This window comes from Myodes glareolus, chromosome 10, assembly GCF_982192425.1.
Source record: "Myodes glareolus chromosome 10, mMyoGla1.1, whole genome shotgun sequence".
Classification (NCBI taxonomy): domain Eukaryota; kingdom Metazoa; phylum Chordata; class Mammalia; order Rodentia; family Cricetidae; genus Myodes; species Myodes glareolus.
Window position 1 is genome coordinate 88,620,760 of NC_142035.1, and position 19,198 is coordinate 88,639,957.

The 19,198-nt window shown below is 36.9% G+C and overlaps 1 protein-coding gene and 1 pseudogene across 1 annotated transcript in view; both read right to left on the reverse strand.

Annotated features, from left to right (window-relative positions):
• Positions 1–1,019: 1,019 nt before the first annotated feature.
• Positions 1,020–19,198, reverse strand: part of LOC148120722 (uncharacterized) — a 46,570-nt gene continuing 28,391 nt past the window's right edge. The window contains exons 12-17 of the mRNA XM_087911395.1: positions 17,356–17,468; positions 15,443–15,569; positions 7,409–7,623; positions 5,548–5,689; positions 3,848–3,893; positions 1,020–1,345 (exon numbers count right to left, since the gene is read on the reverse strand). Of these exons, the coding sequence (XP_087767521.1) occupies positions 1,317–1,345; positions 3,848–3,893; positions 5,548–5,689; positions 7,409–7,623; positions 15,443–15,569; positions 17,356–17,468 (672 nt within the window). The 3' untranslated portion in view covers positions 1,020–1,316. The remainder of the gene's footprint in view (positions 1,346–3,847; positions 3,894–5,547; positions 5,690–7,408; positions 7,624–15,442; positions 15,570–17,355; positions 17,469–19,198) is intronic.
• Positions 12,820–13,743, reverse strand: LOC148120723 (endothelial differentiation-related factor 1 pseudogene; annotated as a pseudogene).

The following is a 19,198-nucleotide window of genomic DNA, read 5'->3' on the forward strand; positions in this document are numbered from 1 at the left end:
ACCCTAAGAGAGACATACATGGATCTAACCGACATGGAAAATAGTAAAAGACAAGATCTCCTGAGTAAATTGAGAGCATGTGGACCATGGGAGAGGGTTGAAGGGGAAGGGAGAAGCAGGGAGGGGAGAAGAGAAAAATGTATAAGTCAATAAAATCAATTAAACAAGACAAAGGAATAAAAAAATTCAGTCTATTTCTTTTTTTATTATTTTATTTTATTACTTAAAAAATACAAATCCAAATTCCCTCCTCCTCCTACTGCCTCCACACATCCTCCCACTTCAACCCCTTCAATCCTTACAGAGTGCAAGGCACCCTTCCTGTGACAAGTCAAAGACCCTCCCTCCTACATCTAGGTTGAGCAAGGTATACATCCAAAGAGAATAGGATCCCCATAAGCCAGTACATGCAGCAGAGACAACTCCCAGTGCCACTGTCAGTGGCTTCCAATCTGCTCCAGCTGTCAACCACATTCAGAGGGATTAGTCTGATCCCATGCCGTTCACTCCCAGTCCAGTTGGAGTTGGTGAGCTCCCATTAGCTCAGGCAAACTGTCTCAGTGGGTGAATCTCTCATGGTCTTGACCTCCTTGCCCATACTCTCATTCCTTTCACTCTTCAACTGAACCTTGGAGCTCAATCCAGTAGTCCAATGTGGGTCTCCACCTCTATTTCCATCTGTTGTTGGATGAAGGTTGTATGGTGATATTTAAGATAATCATCAGTCTGACTACACGGCAAGGCTATTTCGGGCACCCTCTCCTCTATTGCTTACAGAATTCCTAGGAATTCAGTCTATTTCTACAGTAACTGCAAATTCATGAAGTATTAGGATAGAACTGAATTGTTACAATAACTTTTGAAATGATTATCCGAGATGTTAGGATTTTATATAGATCAGGAGATGACGAGTATAAAATTTCAACTCATTAGTAAAATGTGGGATTTATTTATTTACTTATTTACTTATTTTTACCAAAGACAGACTACTGATTTCAAGCAGCTTGGAGACACGATCATGGAATATTTAATAAAGCATTTTATTTATAACTGAGTGTGCTATATTGAACATATACAGTTTTGGAAAACATTCCTTAAAATTCTTTTCAATTTTCAGAATATTGGCATGCCTACAATTCTTGCTTTACTCATATACATTTTATTCGTTTATTTATATAAAAATTTCCATAAGCCACATCTAATATATGATAGATAATAATCTCTCAATACTGAAATATAAAGTATAATCAGTAGATAATCCATTTTCTTATCTGCTATAGAAATTCCTCCAATAGTTTCAAATTGTTCATTATTTGTCAATAGAAACACGGTTGGGTGTCAGTTCCTACAAAGATAAAAAACAAAATATTTGTTAGACTCATTCAAGCACTTAAATTTAATATTCATTTACACCTAAGTTTCAATATCTTGAGTCCTTATTTTATATACTGTGTACACAACTCCTTAAAAAATCCCAATTACAAGTCTCTTTCCAAAAAACATCTTCACCCTACCCAATCTTGTTCTTTTAATCTCCCATTCTCTAATTAATTCACTTTCAGCTTGTACCATTGGGTTCAGTTTCTAAATACGTTCTGATCATTTTCTCATTGCAATACATAGAAGAAATCATTCAATCTCTTATTGAAACACCCAAAGAAATCTGTCCTATATTAAGAAATGTTAGAATAAACCTTGTGTATGCCTATTATGTTCATAGAGGCCCACTGAATGTCTTGATTTTAACATTTTACATCAAAACAACCATTTTTCCCCAGGATGTTAAATATAGGTTCATGGAGTGAATAGCATTTTGACTAGTCTTTAAGAATCTATAAAATCCTGAAATTCTTTGTGGTTTTGCTACTTTCACTTCAAAACACTAAATATTTGGTCAACAGAAGTAATATTTAGTAGGAAACAAATGGAAAGCAGGAAAGAGAATAATATTAGCAAAATTATTATAGAAAAAATAACAAATCCTAGAACAACCCACAAGGAACAGGCGAAGGGATATTATTTGAAGAAATATGAAATAGAAAACTCCATACATAGAGAAATTTATCAAAATACCCTCAAGCTTGAAGTAGTGTTACACACTTAATTATAGAATTCAAGATGAAGAGGCATGTGGACATCTGGGTGTTCATGGCCACCCCATTATACCAGAGCAGTCAGGAGCATTCTCCTCAAAAAAGTCCTTTATATAGATATTAAGTATAATAAATGCAGGGTCTAAAACATATTATTCATTTTCAGCATACTAATTCTTTTCATGAAGTAGTCTTATCTTACATATGTAAAGATTCTGGTTCAAAGACAAATGCAAGTGAAGTTTCCTCTAACACATCTGATGATTAAAGCAAAGTAATGTCTAAGTCTTGGGTTATAGTTGGTATTCAAAGGAAAAGTTGATACATGGGTTAAAAACATACTAAATCTGACTTTCTGAATTGCCCTCATATGGCCTGCATTTTGATCCCATTGCTATGGTAAATATACAAAAGAGAAAGGAGAATGGAACATGGAGTCAGATGGGCTCATAGTCAACTCATGTATCTCTTCCTTTCTACTTTGCAGAGAGCAAAAATGTGAGCATATTTCCACCTTGCCTGAAGGTCAAAGAGTTTCAACTTGTTCAAAGTTGTTGACAACAAGTGTGACTACACACCCTGACCTAAGTGTATTCTTTTGACATTATGATGACCCACACAGGTAGATCAATGGTCAGGATATTCAAGCAGACTTCTGCTCCTTCTTTTGAAATAGGAGGTTTGACCTTGGGAGTGGCTGCTTTCAGGATACCTGGCCTTGGGTGGGTTCATTGCCTAAACAACTAAACGTTAATGACTTGAAGTCTCTAAGCATTGAAGCAAGCAATTGCTTGAGTTGTTATTTGTATAATGTTAAAGCAGTCGTTTGTCTTCTTTCCCCAGTTGTGTTGGGGTGAAAAAGTGTATGGAAAATTAAACATTGGGATTTTAGTATTCACTGGAATGCCCTCCTGGTACTATTAATTTTCCTCGCATATACATGCCCTTTACTTCTCTTCTAATCTGCATGCCTCTACCCTGGTAAGTGGTAATTTTGTCCAAGCTGGTTTCCATCAATCATTTGTAATGATGGGCTGTTCAGAAAACAATGGATCATCAAACTCCCCAAATTATTGATTAATGATAACCACTTTAAATAAAAATTCAAAGTGTATTCACATTCACAGTCCTATTCAGCATCAAACAAACAAGACCTTTTCATTCATCTCTTGCCTATTCATATTATGTTAGTGATACTGTTTTAGTCACAGTAAAATTAGCCTAGGTCCATTAAGAAATAGCCTATAGAATCAGTGTGTGTGTGTGTGTGTGTGTGTCACAAAAGTCTCATTTGTCAGATATTGGGATAGACAATGATGACTGCTGCTTCCTGGCCCCATGTGATCAGGGCATTTTTCCATCCTTTTACTTTATCATTAAAGATAAGATGTATTTCATGCAAGTAACAAATAGATGGACTTTGTTCCTTGATCCATTAAGTTAGTCCATGTCTTTTGATTAGAGAATTGAGGCTATTAATATTTAAAATTATTATTAGAATTTCTTTGTGTTACTTGCAGGTATTGTGTTGCTGATTTTCAGTGTTGTTTATATTCTATGTAGTACCTTGTATTTAGTGATTATGTCTTTGTGTCTCTTTCCAAAAATTTTGAAAAGTTGTAGAAGAATAATAATGATGAAGTTGTGAATGTTTACACTAGTTAATATAACAAGATAAAGAGGTCAGTTACTATGTAAAATTTGTTTCATAAGTCTATTAACTTAAATTAAATACATGTATTTTGACAGCATACCTCTATTGCTTCTCCATTTATAATTAAATTGGGACTGTTGCTGCATCTGAAAAAAGTCAGATATTATTTAACCTCTATATTAATTAAAGATTTCTAGTTCATGGGCAGAAAATATTTTTGTAAATACAGACCACATCTTCAGTCCTCAACACCAAATCTGTTCTTTAAGTGATCACAAAATGAACCTAAAAGATCTATCTCCTCATCTCAGTTACATCACTTGTAATTGCAAAATAATAACTTCTAGTAGGGACAAAAGTATACAATGTCTCCTAGTATGTGGGGCACAATGTGGAACCTAAAAATAAGACTGAGTAAAATATGTATACTGCCAAGCTTAAAGTTGCTTAAAAAGTAAGCCAAAGCATGTCAATGTAGACCTAGAGTCCTGTGTAGGAATAATCATTTTTATTTATGCACCCATGGTGTGAAAGTCCTTCTGTATATGTTTTGCTTTTATTGGTTAATGAATGAAACTGTTTCAGTCAGTGGTTTAGCAGAACAGAGTCAGGCGGGAAAAATAAACTGAATGCTGGGAGAAAGAAAGCAGAGTCAATGAGAAGTCATGTAGCCCTGCCAGAGACAGATTTCAAGGAATGGGACTTTATCTGGTAAGTCACAGACATATGGCAATAGACGAATTAATGGAGGTGGATTAGTTTGGGATATAAGAGTTAGCCAAAAGTACGCTTAAGCTATTGGCCAAACAGTATTACAATTGGAATAGTTTTGTGTGTGATTATTTCATGTCTGGGCAGTCAGAAACAAACAAGTAGTTTCCCCCTACACACCAATCTATGTGTTTATCTGGTGTAGGTCTGTGTCAGGATGTACACATATACATGTCATGGAGCATTTGTCTATGTCAGCTGACAAATACTGAGACAACTTGTTCTCTCCTTTCACATGTGGGTTCTGGAAATTGAACTGAAGTTGTTAGGCTTCACAACAAACCCTTCTAAACACGGAGCCACCTTGTCTGTTCAGGAGTGATCATTTCCTAAAAGGCACTTTGCATTCAGATTTCAAATGAATTTCAAAAGAATAAATTCACTTACATACTTGTAAAATTTGTAAATGATGTCTCATAAAACTAAGAACACCAGGAACTTTCCAAGTTTATAAAATTTCTGGTTTTGTTTACTCTCTCTTTGCCCATGTAGTGTGTGTGTGTGTGTTTGATGGGGGTGTACTAATAACGTGTTGGAGAACACACTTGTGTTGGGAAAACTTACTTCCAGTATTTTTCTCTCTCTTTTCCACTTTGTGTTTTTGAAACAAGGGTCCACACTGAACCTAGAGCTCACACTTTATTCTAGACCAGCCTGACTGAGAACTATGGGATTCCCCTCTTCTCACCCACTCCCCATCACTACAGTGACAGTCACTATGCCAAGCTTTCAGGTGGATGCTGTGCTTCTGAACTCATGCCCGTGCAATGGCACAGTAGCACAGTTTCCCAGGGGAGGCCTCTCTCTAATCACTCTACTTTGTTTTTTTTATCATGTTTCACTCTGACCTTAACCTAGGAATTGTAGACTACAAAGTCTAGTAGTTAACAAAGTTGAAAACAAGAACTACACCAGAACTGTAAAACTGAAAGAATAACCGACCATGCCTAGGCAGGGTTCTAGGCCACTGGTTGATAGCTGAGAGTTTGAGGGCAATGCTGATATGTATTCTCTTGGAAGAAGACTTACTCTGGGTTCTGGGTTGCTATCAAAATAGCCAGCAGAAGAGCACCCGGTGAAAGGCCTTGAGTTTTGTGCATTTACTTCGGATCTGCTGGGCTGCATTTCCATGTGAAGTTTTGTTCTGCTTGTCTCCAAATTCTTGTTACTCCTGCAAAGATTGGAAAGGGTAAAGTCTAAAGCAGTCACTTCCTCCTGAATGTCTAGTAAGTTACTTGCATTTTAACAATACTGCCATGAGAATAAATGAAATTTTCATGGAATGGCACATTAATAGTAAAAGTGTCTGTGAGTTTTCCAGCTGTATGCATTTGTAGGCACACAATTTCTCCAAAGGCAGTTCACGTAATTGTAGAGGTATTCCAAATGAAATTAGATTTTTAAAGGAGGAGGGCTAGGTACAGCTATTAGAGGTGTGCAGCTTGACCAATAAAACTACTTCAATTAAGAGTGGACATATTTATAATATTCTTCACGATGTTATTGGACTATGCAGTAGGCTATATAAATAGTAAAATATGATACATATGATCCTGGATGTTCACTTTCTTGATTAGAGAGATTTATTACATGAAAATTTATTATAGTATTAGATTGTGATGCTTGATAAGCTAAAATGAAACATCTAGGAATATGTGGATTTCATTACTGTGGAATTTCTGTCCTCTTGACAAGATATGGCTTTTGTCCTCTAAACTTTTAGACATTGTAATTATCTGCAGAGAATTGTTAAGAACACTGGGCCTCTTATCTTTATATGGAATTGGGACTTCATGGGTCCGTACTTATCCATGAGGACATATAGACAACTAATTGTTGCACAAAAGGAAAGAATCTTCTTTTGTGTTTCCTTTAGCTCCCCGTCAGTTCTCCCTGTTCCTATGAGTAAGTGTTCACCCAAGTTCTTGTAACTTTCACTGATTCCACTCACTGCCATACAAAGCCAGGATGAACAGAGTGGTCTGTGTGTCAGCACTACAAGTGACAATCTTCATGCTTTCCATCAATGAGGTCAGTCATTTGCAGACCAGTTAGTGGATTTTACAAATATCATCTTTTGAAAACATGGGAAAATATTTGCCTTCCCCTTATGTGCACCTCATGTTAAGACATGAGTATTATAATTAAACATTTTGCATGGGGAATAATACATAACAAACTGCGGGAGAATGTGATAGTGGAACTGTTAATAATAATAATAATAATAAAAAAAAGACTCAAAGAAGCATAAGACATAGTTACGTCACCAAGGCAACACAGGTGGAAATTGTCTATATATTCTCCCAAAACCTTCACATCTAACAATTTTAAACCATTGTTTATAATCTAGGCTTTTCTCCTCATATTAATCTTTTCCTGTAGCACACTATGCATTTATGGAGACCATAGAAACTCAAAAGAATATTTTGTCTTCTGGCTCCCTCTAGTGGTAAGGTCAAGTTCACAGCAAAGAAAATTGTTTAGCGATTAACAGACTATGCCTGGGGAAGCAGAGGTGGTGGTACTTTTACCCTTGGCTTTAAGATACACTATCCTAAAGATAGTTCAACATTCCATATTTATTTTTATGGTAATGCTAACAGAAAGTTTTATGTAAATATTTCTTTCTTAATTAGATTGTTTCAAAACTACATAGCTGAAAATATATTTGATTTGACTAAGTATATCAAATTATCATGTATAATAAAAAGCAGAAAGCATCATAATCTTTTACCACGTAAAATTAACTTTCTGTAATATTATTTCCCAAAATTATATCAGCAAATTAATATTAATCTTATAAGAATTTCACAAATAGTATTTTGCTAAAATTACGTTTTAGACAAATTGCTGAACTATAAGGCTTTCTACATATATGTATGTTCCTTACTCGTTTAGGTAACACTGAAGTGATTTTCTGAAGCTTAATTCTTCTTGATAGAGGTATTTATATCGCTCCAGTTCCAATAAACTTACTGCTCTGCTAGCTTTCAGGTTAGAGAGCATAGATTTTAGGTATCTAACATTGGCTTCCATCGCATTTATTATTGAAGTTTTTCCGTTCTCTCTTAAGAATTCCGAATATGGTTTAGTTGTTGCTTGTGCCTGAAACATTAAATGCTGATATTAAAACCCTATTTTGTATGTCAAAATCAATTGTTTTTTGATTTTGTTCCTAGAAGCTAGCCACCTGTCATCACCCAGCTTTGTGATCTAGACAAGAGCAGAAATAACTGGAGGGGTTGGCGGGGGAGGGGAGCATGCACAGAAACAGAAGTGGTCCACACCCTGTACTCAGCAAAACCAACCTGGCTTGCAGTTTTTGCCTTTATATATCAACCTCAAATGAGGAATGGGAGCTCTCCTTACAGCACTGCATCACATGGGGGAACTCCCAGCTAGCTGACATAAGAATTAAACCTTGGTTTTGCATTCTGGACTTGACTGGATTCTGGTGGTCTCTCTGGGGGTCTCAACTTAAGAAAAACAGAATCTCAAGTCTTCATCCATATCAGCTGTATAAAATCAGCAAAGTTGGGCGGTGGTGGCGCATGCCATTAATCCCAGACTCAGAAGGCAGAGACAGACGAACTTCTGTGAGTTCGAGGCCAGCATGGTTTAAAGAACTAGTTCAAGGACAGCTAGGGCTGTAATATGGAGAAAGCTTGTCTCGAACCCCCCCACCTCCCCAAATCATCACAAAGATGGACTTGTTCAGTTGTTTGTGAGGCACAGGACATCAAACCCAGATCTTGCCATATGCTAGGTACATGCTCTAAGACAGGCGCTACATCGTCAGTATTAAAATGTGGTCTGTCCTGTATTTATAAAAGAAAGAGACATAAAGGGTACAAAGGCATTATTAGTGGAAACCCATGGACCACAAAGAAACTGGAAATTATAATGGTAATGAAACTTGGAGGAAGAGACTATTGCTACATATTAGGTCAATATTGGATTTACTTGATATATAAGCTAAAAAAATCTATGAATATCTAGTTTATATACTATCCACATAGAAACTGTCAAAAATGGGAGTGTAAATGACCTCTAATGAGATCAAATGTGGGTGTCACGGATTTTCTAATGGACCTCAGTGTCTTGACCTTAAAACATGGTCATCGTTGGACTGAATGGGAAGCCAAGATAATGAGTTCAGCATAAAAGGATTTCTAAAAGTTTCTTTTAGAATGACATGAATTCCAACACAATTCCGAGGAGATTTAAAGCTCTTAAGAGAAATGTGGCAGTTGCTTGCTCACTTGGTTGAAGGGAGACCAATACAAGTTTGCATAAATACATACAAACATACAAACACATATTTGTGTATAACAATAGCAGTAAAAAAGATGTTATCAACTTAAGGAGAAGATAGGAGGGGTTTGAGGTAGGGTTGCTAGGAAGGGAAGAAGGGATAAAAAAAGAGGTGAAGAGTAATGTAATTTATTTCATTTAAGATTATGTTCATTTGCTCAACTGTGTTCATACCAACATTATTCTTAATAGCCAGAACCTAGAAACAACATAGATGCCCATCAACTGAAGAGTGAATAAAGAAAATGCAGTACCTATACACAATGGAGTACTACTCAGCAGTAAAAAACAATAACATGTTGAAATTTGCATGCAAATGGATGGAACTAGAAAAAACCATCCTGAGTGAGGTAACTCAGACCCAGATAGAGAAACATTTTATGTACTCAGTCGTGTGTATTAGATGTATAGTATAACAAGTCTATAGTCCATGATCCCAAAGAAGCTAGGCAACAAGGAGAACCATAATACAGACAGATATGGACATTCCTAAGAAGGGGAAACAGACAGGACCTCCTGAGAAAATTAGGAGGGGGAGAAAAGAAAAGGTGGGCGGAGAGGGGGAGGAGAGAAGGGAAAGGGGAAGGAAAACATGAGGGAATGGGATGCCCAATAAGGGATAAAGACAGTGAGGGAGAGAAAGGAAAAAGATATCTTGATTGAGAGAGCCATTAAAGGGCTAGAGAGAAACCATAGTACTAAAGAAATTCTCAGGAATTCACAAAGATGACCCTAGCTAGGACTCTAGCAAAGTGGAGAGGACATCTAAATTGGCCTTCCCTTGTAATCAGACTGATGAATACCCTAATTGTCATCATAGAACCTTCAACTAGCAACTAATGGAAGCAGATACAGAAATCTACAGGGAAGCACCTCAGACCAGTCCACGAGAGGGTGGAGTGATAACATGAATAAAGGGGTTAAGAGCATAATGGTGATACCCATATAAACTGCTGACCTTAGCTAGTGAGGGCTCACTGACTCTGGACTGATAGTGGGTGAACCTGCATAGGACCAAATTAGGCCCACTGATTATGGGGGACAGTTGTGACAGTTGGGCAGTATGTGGGGTCACTATCAGTGGGAGCAGGATTTATCCCTAGTGCTTGAACTGGCATCTAGCATCACATTCTCTTTGGATGGATGCCTTGCTTAGCCTAGATACAGGGGTGAGGACCTTAGTCTTTCCTTGAAGTGAAATGTCAGACTTTATTGACCCCCACATGGGAAGCTTTACCCATTCTGAGGAGTGGATAGGAAGGTGGGGTGGGGAAATGTGAAGGAAGCAGCAGGAGGGAAGAGAGTGGGAACTGGGATAGTTATATAAAATAGGAAAAGATTGTATTATAAAATTCTTTATAAAAAGAATTCTTTTATTAAAAGAAAAGATTATGTTAAAAACAGAGAAAGACAAAAACTGTATTATTCAAAGAGGCACAGAACTTAAGATGCATAGCTAGAAACAGAATGAGAAAATGATTCAATTGCTCAAACACGGCCTATTTCTTAAGGAAAAGGTAGAGGATCTAGGGTATAGAAAAGAGACACAAAGAATGATTTCAGTATTGAGCACTAATTTCTCAGCGTTATCTTGCAAGTTGCACTGTTCCTTCTTGCTAGCCCCCTCTTACAGCCTCACACTGTTCATTTTGGAATGGTGGGGAGAACAAGTGAATGAACAGTTGGGCAGGTGAATTGGAAATGGCATCACTTCATATGGAGTCTCTATATGAAGGGAAATTATATATGAAGGTATGAAACTCTAATAACCATGACCTAGGTATCACATATGGTAAGGTGGTTTAAAATTTTACTTTTGTGTTGCATAAGGCAGATAAATGGTGTCCTTGGGGGCCAGTGAAGGTGTTGGATCTCCTGGAGTCAGAGGTGCAGGTACTGTTGAGTTATTTAAAGTATATTCTTGGAACTGAACTCATGTCTTCTGGAAGATGACTGAGCCAGCTCAGGTTTCTATAAGATCTTAGCATCAGGGCTAGAGAGATGGTTCAGCAGTTAATGAGCCTTGTAGCTGTTATTGATTAAAATAATTTAGTTTTCAACTGGGAAGACTATGAAACATGACTAGCGGTGTGGGTGGGTGGGTTTTTATTTATTTCTTTATTTATTTTGGTTTGTTGAGACAGGGTTTTTCTGTGTAACAGTTCTGGTTATTTTGGAACTTACTTTGTAGACTGGGCTGGCCTTAAACTCACTGAGGTCCAACTGATTCTGCTGGGTGTTAAAGACTTGTACCACCACTGTGCCTGGCTGTGGGTGTGTGTACTTTTAATTGTCTAATTTTCATTAGATAAGATGATATAATGTAGGCCAAACATCAAAAATGTGACAGTTAATACCAAGACAAAATTTCCATTTCACAGTACCAACTCCTTAAACTCACTGTGTTAGGCTTCCTGAGTCTTCTTATTCCCCCAGCCAATGTTGCTAGGCCTCCTTATTCCCAAGGGAAAGGTCAGTGCACTATTTGCTGATTCTAAAGGCCCACAACGTAAAACCATCAGAGGCGATAGGGAGTCAAGTCAAAGCAGGAACTCAGTTTATTACTGTGAGTGTCAGCTTATATAGGTTAAGTGACACTATGTGGTGTGTGGGTAACTCTGTCCAGTGAGAGACAGCCAAACCATCCCTCTGGCTGGAGTGGTATCTACCTTGTTTTGCTGTCTCAATCTCACTCAGACTCGAGCCAGGCTTTTCTCTGTCCTACAGGCCTCAAAGTACAGGTCTTGAACATGAGCCAGGCCGTTTTCTATCCTAAAGGCCTCAAGGTACAGTCCCTGAGATAATTTTGGCACAAATCAGAGGCTATGTTGTAAGATAACAAGGCACAGAAAGTCTACCCTTTCCAGTAGAGCTGTTTGGTCCCGTTGGGTTGGAAGCAACATCTACATACAGGACAGAGCACTGTTCCATTACTCTAAACGATTGCACACCCTCCCAAGTCTTAAACCTGTCCTACCTGAACAGGAGGAAATTGGAAACAATTTTTCATTCCTAGACTCTTCTCAATTAAGATATTGAGAAAAGAAAAAATATGTTGTCTATACAACTAAAGTTAAAACTAAAAAGACAAAGGTTGGAAAGATGGCTTAGGAGTTCAGAGTATTGGCTGCTTTTCCAAAAATCCTGATTTCATTCCTGGTGTCTGCATGGAGTCTCACAACCATCTCTAGTACTCAGACACATATGCAGACAAATCAATATACACAAATATCACAAATCAATCAATATACACAAATATACACAAATCAATCAATTTTTTTAAATAGTAAAACTAGACAGATTGGTTTTAATAGGAATTAGCAAACACCAAGTCCCACTGTAGAAGTTACTCTCCGTTAAAGAGAGTGCACTGTGCAGTAATATCAATTTAATGGTAGCACACGCTGTCTTTGAGAAACAGCAGAAAGCCAGGAGGAGAACACTGGAACTACTATGGAAAAAATTTATGCCCAGTTCCCTTCAGCTGCAATTCCTTATAATAAAGTAAGTTTGCCTCCAGAATAATATTTATAATTAGTACATGGAAAAGAATGGAAAGCATGATTTGAAGTACTACAGGAGAAAGCAGACAAAAAAACAAAATCCTGGAAATACTAGATAACAACCAAATTCAGATATCTAGTCTGCTTTTGGCAGTTAATTCAAAGAATGAACTAACTTTGAGTAAGGTTTGATAGATCTAATATTGTAATTTCAACTTCCATTTCTTCGTGAGATTTTAAAAAAGACAATTCTGGAATCATTATTAGTCTGCAAAATGGTAAATAAATGTAGTGTGTTTTCATCCTAAATTCATTAAATGCCATTTTTTTTTCACTTTGCAAGGTTTTGCTTTGACAGCAGGTGTGGGTTGAGAGGGCATACAGGCCTGTGTTCCCTTTGACTATGTGAGGAGACCCACGACAGTGCTGGTGGTCCTGGATCCAGAAGAGCTCAGCCAGAACCACTGTCTTCGAGGCTTTGTGCTCATATCGCCTTTGGCCCCTGCTCGATAGGCTTCCCGATGTCCTTCCCCTGGAGCTTGAGGCCGATGGCCTTCAATTTTGCCCAAAGCCTAGTTATTCGTAATGGCCCATCCACTTTCACAGTCTGAGATGACTTGTGGCTTTTCATTGATTTTCATGGCCAGGTCCTTCTGCTTCAGGCCCTTGCTCTGCAGGACCAACTGAATCACTTTGCCCACCTCCAAGGTCGCCCTGTCTTGATACAGTGTAGGTACCAAGGTCTTTTTCCCTTCTCCTTGGCCATTCGCAGGGCCGTGTGACCTCCCTGAAGAGGTCACTGGAGATTCTGTGCTCCCTGGAGATTCTGCACTAGCACTGGCTTGAGGGGATAGCTTAGGAAGAACCTGGCTTTCTTTGTTATGATGATTCCACCTGTAATCAAGGTTCTAGCAGTGGGCCCATAGCCTGCCCCTCCCAGCTGATTCTGCCTGAGGCGCTGGGGCCTTTAATCTCCTTCTCCTGCCCCTGATGGGAGGAGGCCTTGCCCTTTTGATCCCCCTTGCCCACTGGTATAAATACCCGACTTGAGTTTAATAAAGTGGCCATTTACTCTTGGTAAGTGAGCAGGTCTCTTTTGTGTGTGTCTGTTTTAAACCCTCAGGACAATCGTCCATTCTCGTGGGCCCGGTGCGCACCTGGATCGGGTGTGGGTATCCACAGGAAGGCAGGGTCCTACAATACAGCTCCTATGTCTCCCTGTCTTGTTTGGCTGTGTTCTTAAGTGGTAGAATACTGCTTGTTCTGGCCTGCAACCCATTTCTTGGACGTCTCTACATCTTCTTCTCATCTCCTGAGCTGCTAAAATGGCCTGCTTAGACTTGGTCTGTGCGACTGTGGAGCCCTTCTTGCACAGGACCAACACGATGGCCCCATTGATCTCAGCCATGGCCATTTCTAATTAAAATGATTTTATGCTAGTTCTGGCCAGGCTATGGTGGCACACGCCTTTAAGCCCTGGGGAGCACTAGGGAGGCAGAGGCAGAAGGATCTCTGTAATTTCAAGGTCAGCCTGGTCTATAAGATCTAGTTCCAGGACAGGTTCCAAAGCTACAGAGAAACCTTGTCTCAAAAAACAAAACAAAACAAAACAAAAAAACCAAAAATGGTATTATGCTAGTTCTTAATGTACATCATTAAACCATAACCCATATTAGCCTGAAATGCTTCACTTATTATGAAAATGTGCTTTGATTCTTTTATTTCAATTGCTGTTTTTTAATCATTTTCTTTCAGAAATTGCTTAAACACTGACAGACTTTTTAAATGGTATCTGGCTGAAATACTTTTTTGTTTGGAGTGATTGAAATATTTATTCTATAAATCCTGAATATATATATATATATATATATATATATATATATATATATATATATATATATATACATGCAATTATATGGATGTTTTAAACTAAAGGGAAATGAAACAGCAGGGAAGTTTCATTTCCAAGGATATACATTTGGTGCAACATAAATGGATAGTTTCAGTGTTATATGCAGGAACAAGACCGAAATGTGAACTCCAAGATCAGTTGTACTTTAACAGGAGAAGCCAGCTTCCGCAGACTAATCTTCCCTTTCCTATCTTGTAAACTATGTACATTTTAATGAGCTAATTAACCACAGCGTACCAGCTTGCAGACTGAATCAGCAGATTCTGTAACAAAGACAAGATGGAAACTGAAGTTCTGGAAGAGGGAGCAAAGACATCAATGAAGAAAAGAGCAATAATAGTTCATCCTTGTAAGTTCAACAGTAAACCATACCTTGATGTCAGCAATGCACAAGCAGGACAGGCTGAGATGGTCACTCTCATCAGCCTGTACTAGACCCTACTGGGGAAACAGCCTGCACTTGCAGCTCCTCAAAAGTTTATGCAGCGTTATCACGACTCAACATTTTACCAGTGGATATTCATCCAAGAGAAAGGAACACATGTGAATGTGTGCATTCATGTCTACACTGTAAGTGGAAACACCAACTAATGGATCAATAAATAGAATGCATGGTGTAGGAATACAAGACAACATCACCAGCTACAACAGGAATGAACTTTGGAAACCTCATGTTAGGTAAAAGAAGCCCATATAGAAAGAAGCCATTCATCTGTGATGCCAGAACAGGCAAATCTGAAGAGAAAACAGAGCTTGATGTCTCCCTAAGACTGGGCAGGGGAGGATTATATGATGGATGACAAGTACAGAATTTATTTTGAAACTAAATATGATTATAAAATTATTGTATGATAGAGAGACATACATACATTGAAAACATCTAATTTTACAATTGAAATGATTGCATTTCATGGATGATAATTGTGTATCATAAATTAACAAAAAATACCTTTTTGGTCATAACCTAGGCTCACGTATGGCTTGCCTTCAAACTCTGGTGAAGTATCAAGTTACAGAAGAATCAAAGGATATAGTTTCAATAGAAAAAGAAAAATATTTCCTTTGCTATCAAGTCTCTCACACTAACAAATGTATTTATTTCACTGCTCAAAGTACTGAAAGAATTATATTTTTATTTTTTTAAATATTTTCTCCAATTAAATGAATTCTGCTCCCAAAACTTATTAAGCCTTACCGAGAGCTGCGGCAGTGAATCTGCAGTGCTCATGCCGGATACGCAGGCTTCATAATTTCTGCAGATAGCACAGTCTTCAATTTTATGTGCCAGAGGTATCTTCTTAAAGGGCTTCCCAATAATGTGACTATGAAATAAATGAATGTACATTAGCAATAACTGCTTAATAATTGTTAAGGGTAAATACTTATAACACTATGTTTTATCATAAATAAAAATCTATAAATTGTTCTCCTCCTTTTCACTTTTTTCCTCAGATAATTCTAATAAATGATAATCAAATGTAGACAGCATGAAAGGAATTAGTGTATTTTGTGATCCATTTAAATAACAGGCATTACTATTTCCATCAGTTTGTGTACATAAGACATTAAGTCATTATCATTTGTCACCAGAGGACAGTTAAAAATGTGAAAAGGAAAAGAAAAATTATACAGAAATATTTGTCAAGAAATATGCTCATATATGCAATTTTGACTATAGTAGGCATGTCACCATAGATAATAAAGTAATTAAATTTGATAAAAACAGTGAAAATGTAAGGAGCGTACCACACACTATTGTTTGAAATAAATTTAATCATGACCATGTTCTTTTGAAAATATTTACTTTATAAAAAATACAAATCAATGATCAAACAGATTTTATACAGTTTGTTCACAGGGTAAACTATTCAGTTTACTTAGGAAAATAGAATGAAGAATACTAATACTCATATTTATAAATTATAATATAGGGATAAATATGTTTAAATAAAAGGTATGAAATTCCCAAAGAATAAAACTTGTTTAAATGTAAAAAAGAAAATAGGATGAGTAGTACACACATACACACAAACAATAATAATAGAAATCAAAGCTATTAATTTGAGAAACCATGGCGAGTATTTCCATGAAAGAGATTTAGAGGGAGGAAAGGAAAGGGAAACAACATAATTATATTTTAACTTTAAAAATAAGTTTGAAAATAAGAAGAAAAAAATGAAAGTGATGAAATTTATGAACAATATCAAAATAGCTCAGAATTAAACAATAATCATGTGTGGTTACTAGGAAATACAGTTGTCTAAATCATTTCATTTTTTTTTAGGGACTTGTATAACTATGGAGTTTTGAGCGTTCAAGGGATTCTGGAACTAATTCTCACCATGAAAAATACAGAGCTACACAAACATCTGAATCATCCCATACTCAACAATGGCTATTGCTTTCTTCAAGCTAACTAATATTTTTCTTAAAATATCAATATACAAATATATCCAAATCTTTGCTAACATATGTGCTTTTGCATGTAGGTATTGCCAGCAGTAGGGTGTTCATATCCATCATATATTCCACATGTTTTAAAAGGAAAGATGCAGAAAGTAAGTAAACTGAATTCAGATGATTGTGAGTTTTAGAAGATAAAGTCTATGTATAATTTTTTTTAATCCTCAAGACAATGAAATACAAAAAAGAAAGAGAAGTCATATAAAAAATAAATATTTGTGACAAAGTAGAATGCAGTTGATGCTTCATGCCAAAGGCAATGCTTCATTTGGTGTCAAAATTCTTGAAGAAAACACAGAATACATTTGTTATTTTGCTGTTCAGAAAAATTGCTTTCCTTTTTGAAACACAACACACATACACACACACATGCGCAGACACACACACAGACACACGCACACTAACAACATATATGGGTACATATTCAGTGTCTGGCAGGTTGAGGATGAAAGCTCAGAATTTGAAGCCAAGATGGCCTAACAATACAAAATACTGCCTCAAAAAAAGTTTCTGTATGAGTTTCTTTAGTAAATCTACAATATTGTCATTCAAATCCTAACAACTAAGTGTAAATTGAATTTTTATTTAGGTATTACAAGAATTAGAGTCAAATCACCGAAATTATCGGAAGGATTAGGAACTTACCCAGGTAGTTCTCCTATATCACTCTTTTGTTTGTTCTGCATCCCCAAACTAAGTTGCATGGGTTTTCTTAAGTCACTGAGTTCCCCGCTTAGTTCTTGCATATCATTTCCAGACTATTAAAAGACAGAATATAATTTTAAAATCCTAGAGACTCAGTCATCTTTCCTGAAATCTTAGTACTCATGTGTTTATGAGGGATGTGGATAGATAGGACTTGGGCTAAATTAGAAACTTGATGGAAACAGTAAAGAACACAAAATCACTTTCTTCAAAGCACTCAAATTGATTTATATGTACATTGTCTATTTTGTTAAATTGCCAACATTAATTTTATAAAGCTGCAAGGTTTTAGTAATAAGCATTACTGAAAATATTAAAGCAAAGTTTACCATTAGGGCGAACACATATCTCATAAGGAAACTATAGGTACTTTTTAACTACTAAGTTTATTATAAGAAACAATTTCTCCAGTTACCTAGAACTTTCATTAAGTAGGCTTTTCTCTGACCCTAATAAATACTTATAATCTAAAGTACTCTAAATATCCTTAACTTGTGAGTTGCAAGTGTTTTGCCAAACATCTGTCTCCAAAAATCATATTTACATTATGATTGATAGCAATAGCAAAATTACAGTTCTGACATAGCAACAAAATCATCTTATGGTTGGGGGTAACAAGAACATGAGGAAATTTCCTAAAGGATGTAAAGCACTAGGAAAGTAGGGAAGCATGATAAAACTCTAAGAAAGCTATAAGCCAATGTACATAGATTGAAATGGGTATTTTCTTAACAAGGATATGAGTATGCATTTAAGTTTTACTCAAAAGAAGACTTTGTATAATTTCCCCTGGGAGAAACAATGATAAACTATAGATAAGTAGTTGATTGTTTCAGTTATCCTTAACTCTTACTTCCTTTCCCTCTGCAAATAATGATTGCTTCCTATGAAAGCTGTCACCGTTAAATGGAATGTTGTTATTTAGTGTCCACTGTAAATAGGAAAATATGTGTCTTCATATACATCTCCAAGCAGGATTACCCAAATGATATCGCGTTAGGTGCTATTTGAAGCTATTTGTGTCATTTCTGCCTTCGCCATCATGGCACTCAAGGAAGGCACAATAGAGAGGTACATCACGGCACCCAAGGAAGACGCAATAGAGAGGTGCATCACAACATCCACGGAAGGCACAATAGAGAGGTACATCACGGCACCCAAGGAAGGCACAATAGAGAGGTACAAGTGACTTTCATTTTCAAAATTAACATTTTAATGTTAATGGAGCATTTTAAGGATGGAAATAGAAAACGCTTTACTGAATGAGGTAACCCAGACCCAAAAAGAGGAATATGGTATGTACTCACTCATAAGTGGTTTCTAGCTATAGTTAAAGGTCTTTGAGTCTAGAATTTGTGATCCTAGAGAAGCTAAATAAGAAGGTGAACCTGAAGAAAATCATATTGTTATCCCCATGGATAGTGGAACTAGGCAACATTGCCAGGTAAACTCGGGTGCATGGGGGGTGGGGGAGTGGTAGTAAGGGAAGATGTTCAGGGAGAGGGGAGAGGGGGAGGATTGGGGATGGCTTGGGGGAATGGGAGGGAGGGAGGGAGGATGGATGGCTGTGGGAGCAGGGAGGTTTATATCTCAGCTAAGGGAGCCATTTTAGGGTTTGCAGGAGACTTGATTCTGGAGGGGTTCCCAGTAAAAATTAAATAAAAAATAAAAAAAATAAAAAAATAATAATTAAAAAAAAAGAAAACGCTTTACTGAGTCAGGTAAGCCAGACCCAAAAAGAGGAATATGGTATGTATTCACTCATAAGTGAATTCTAGCCATA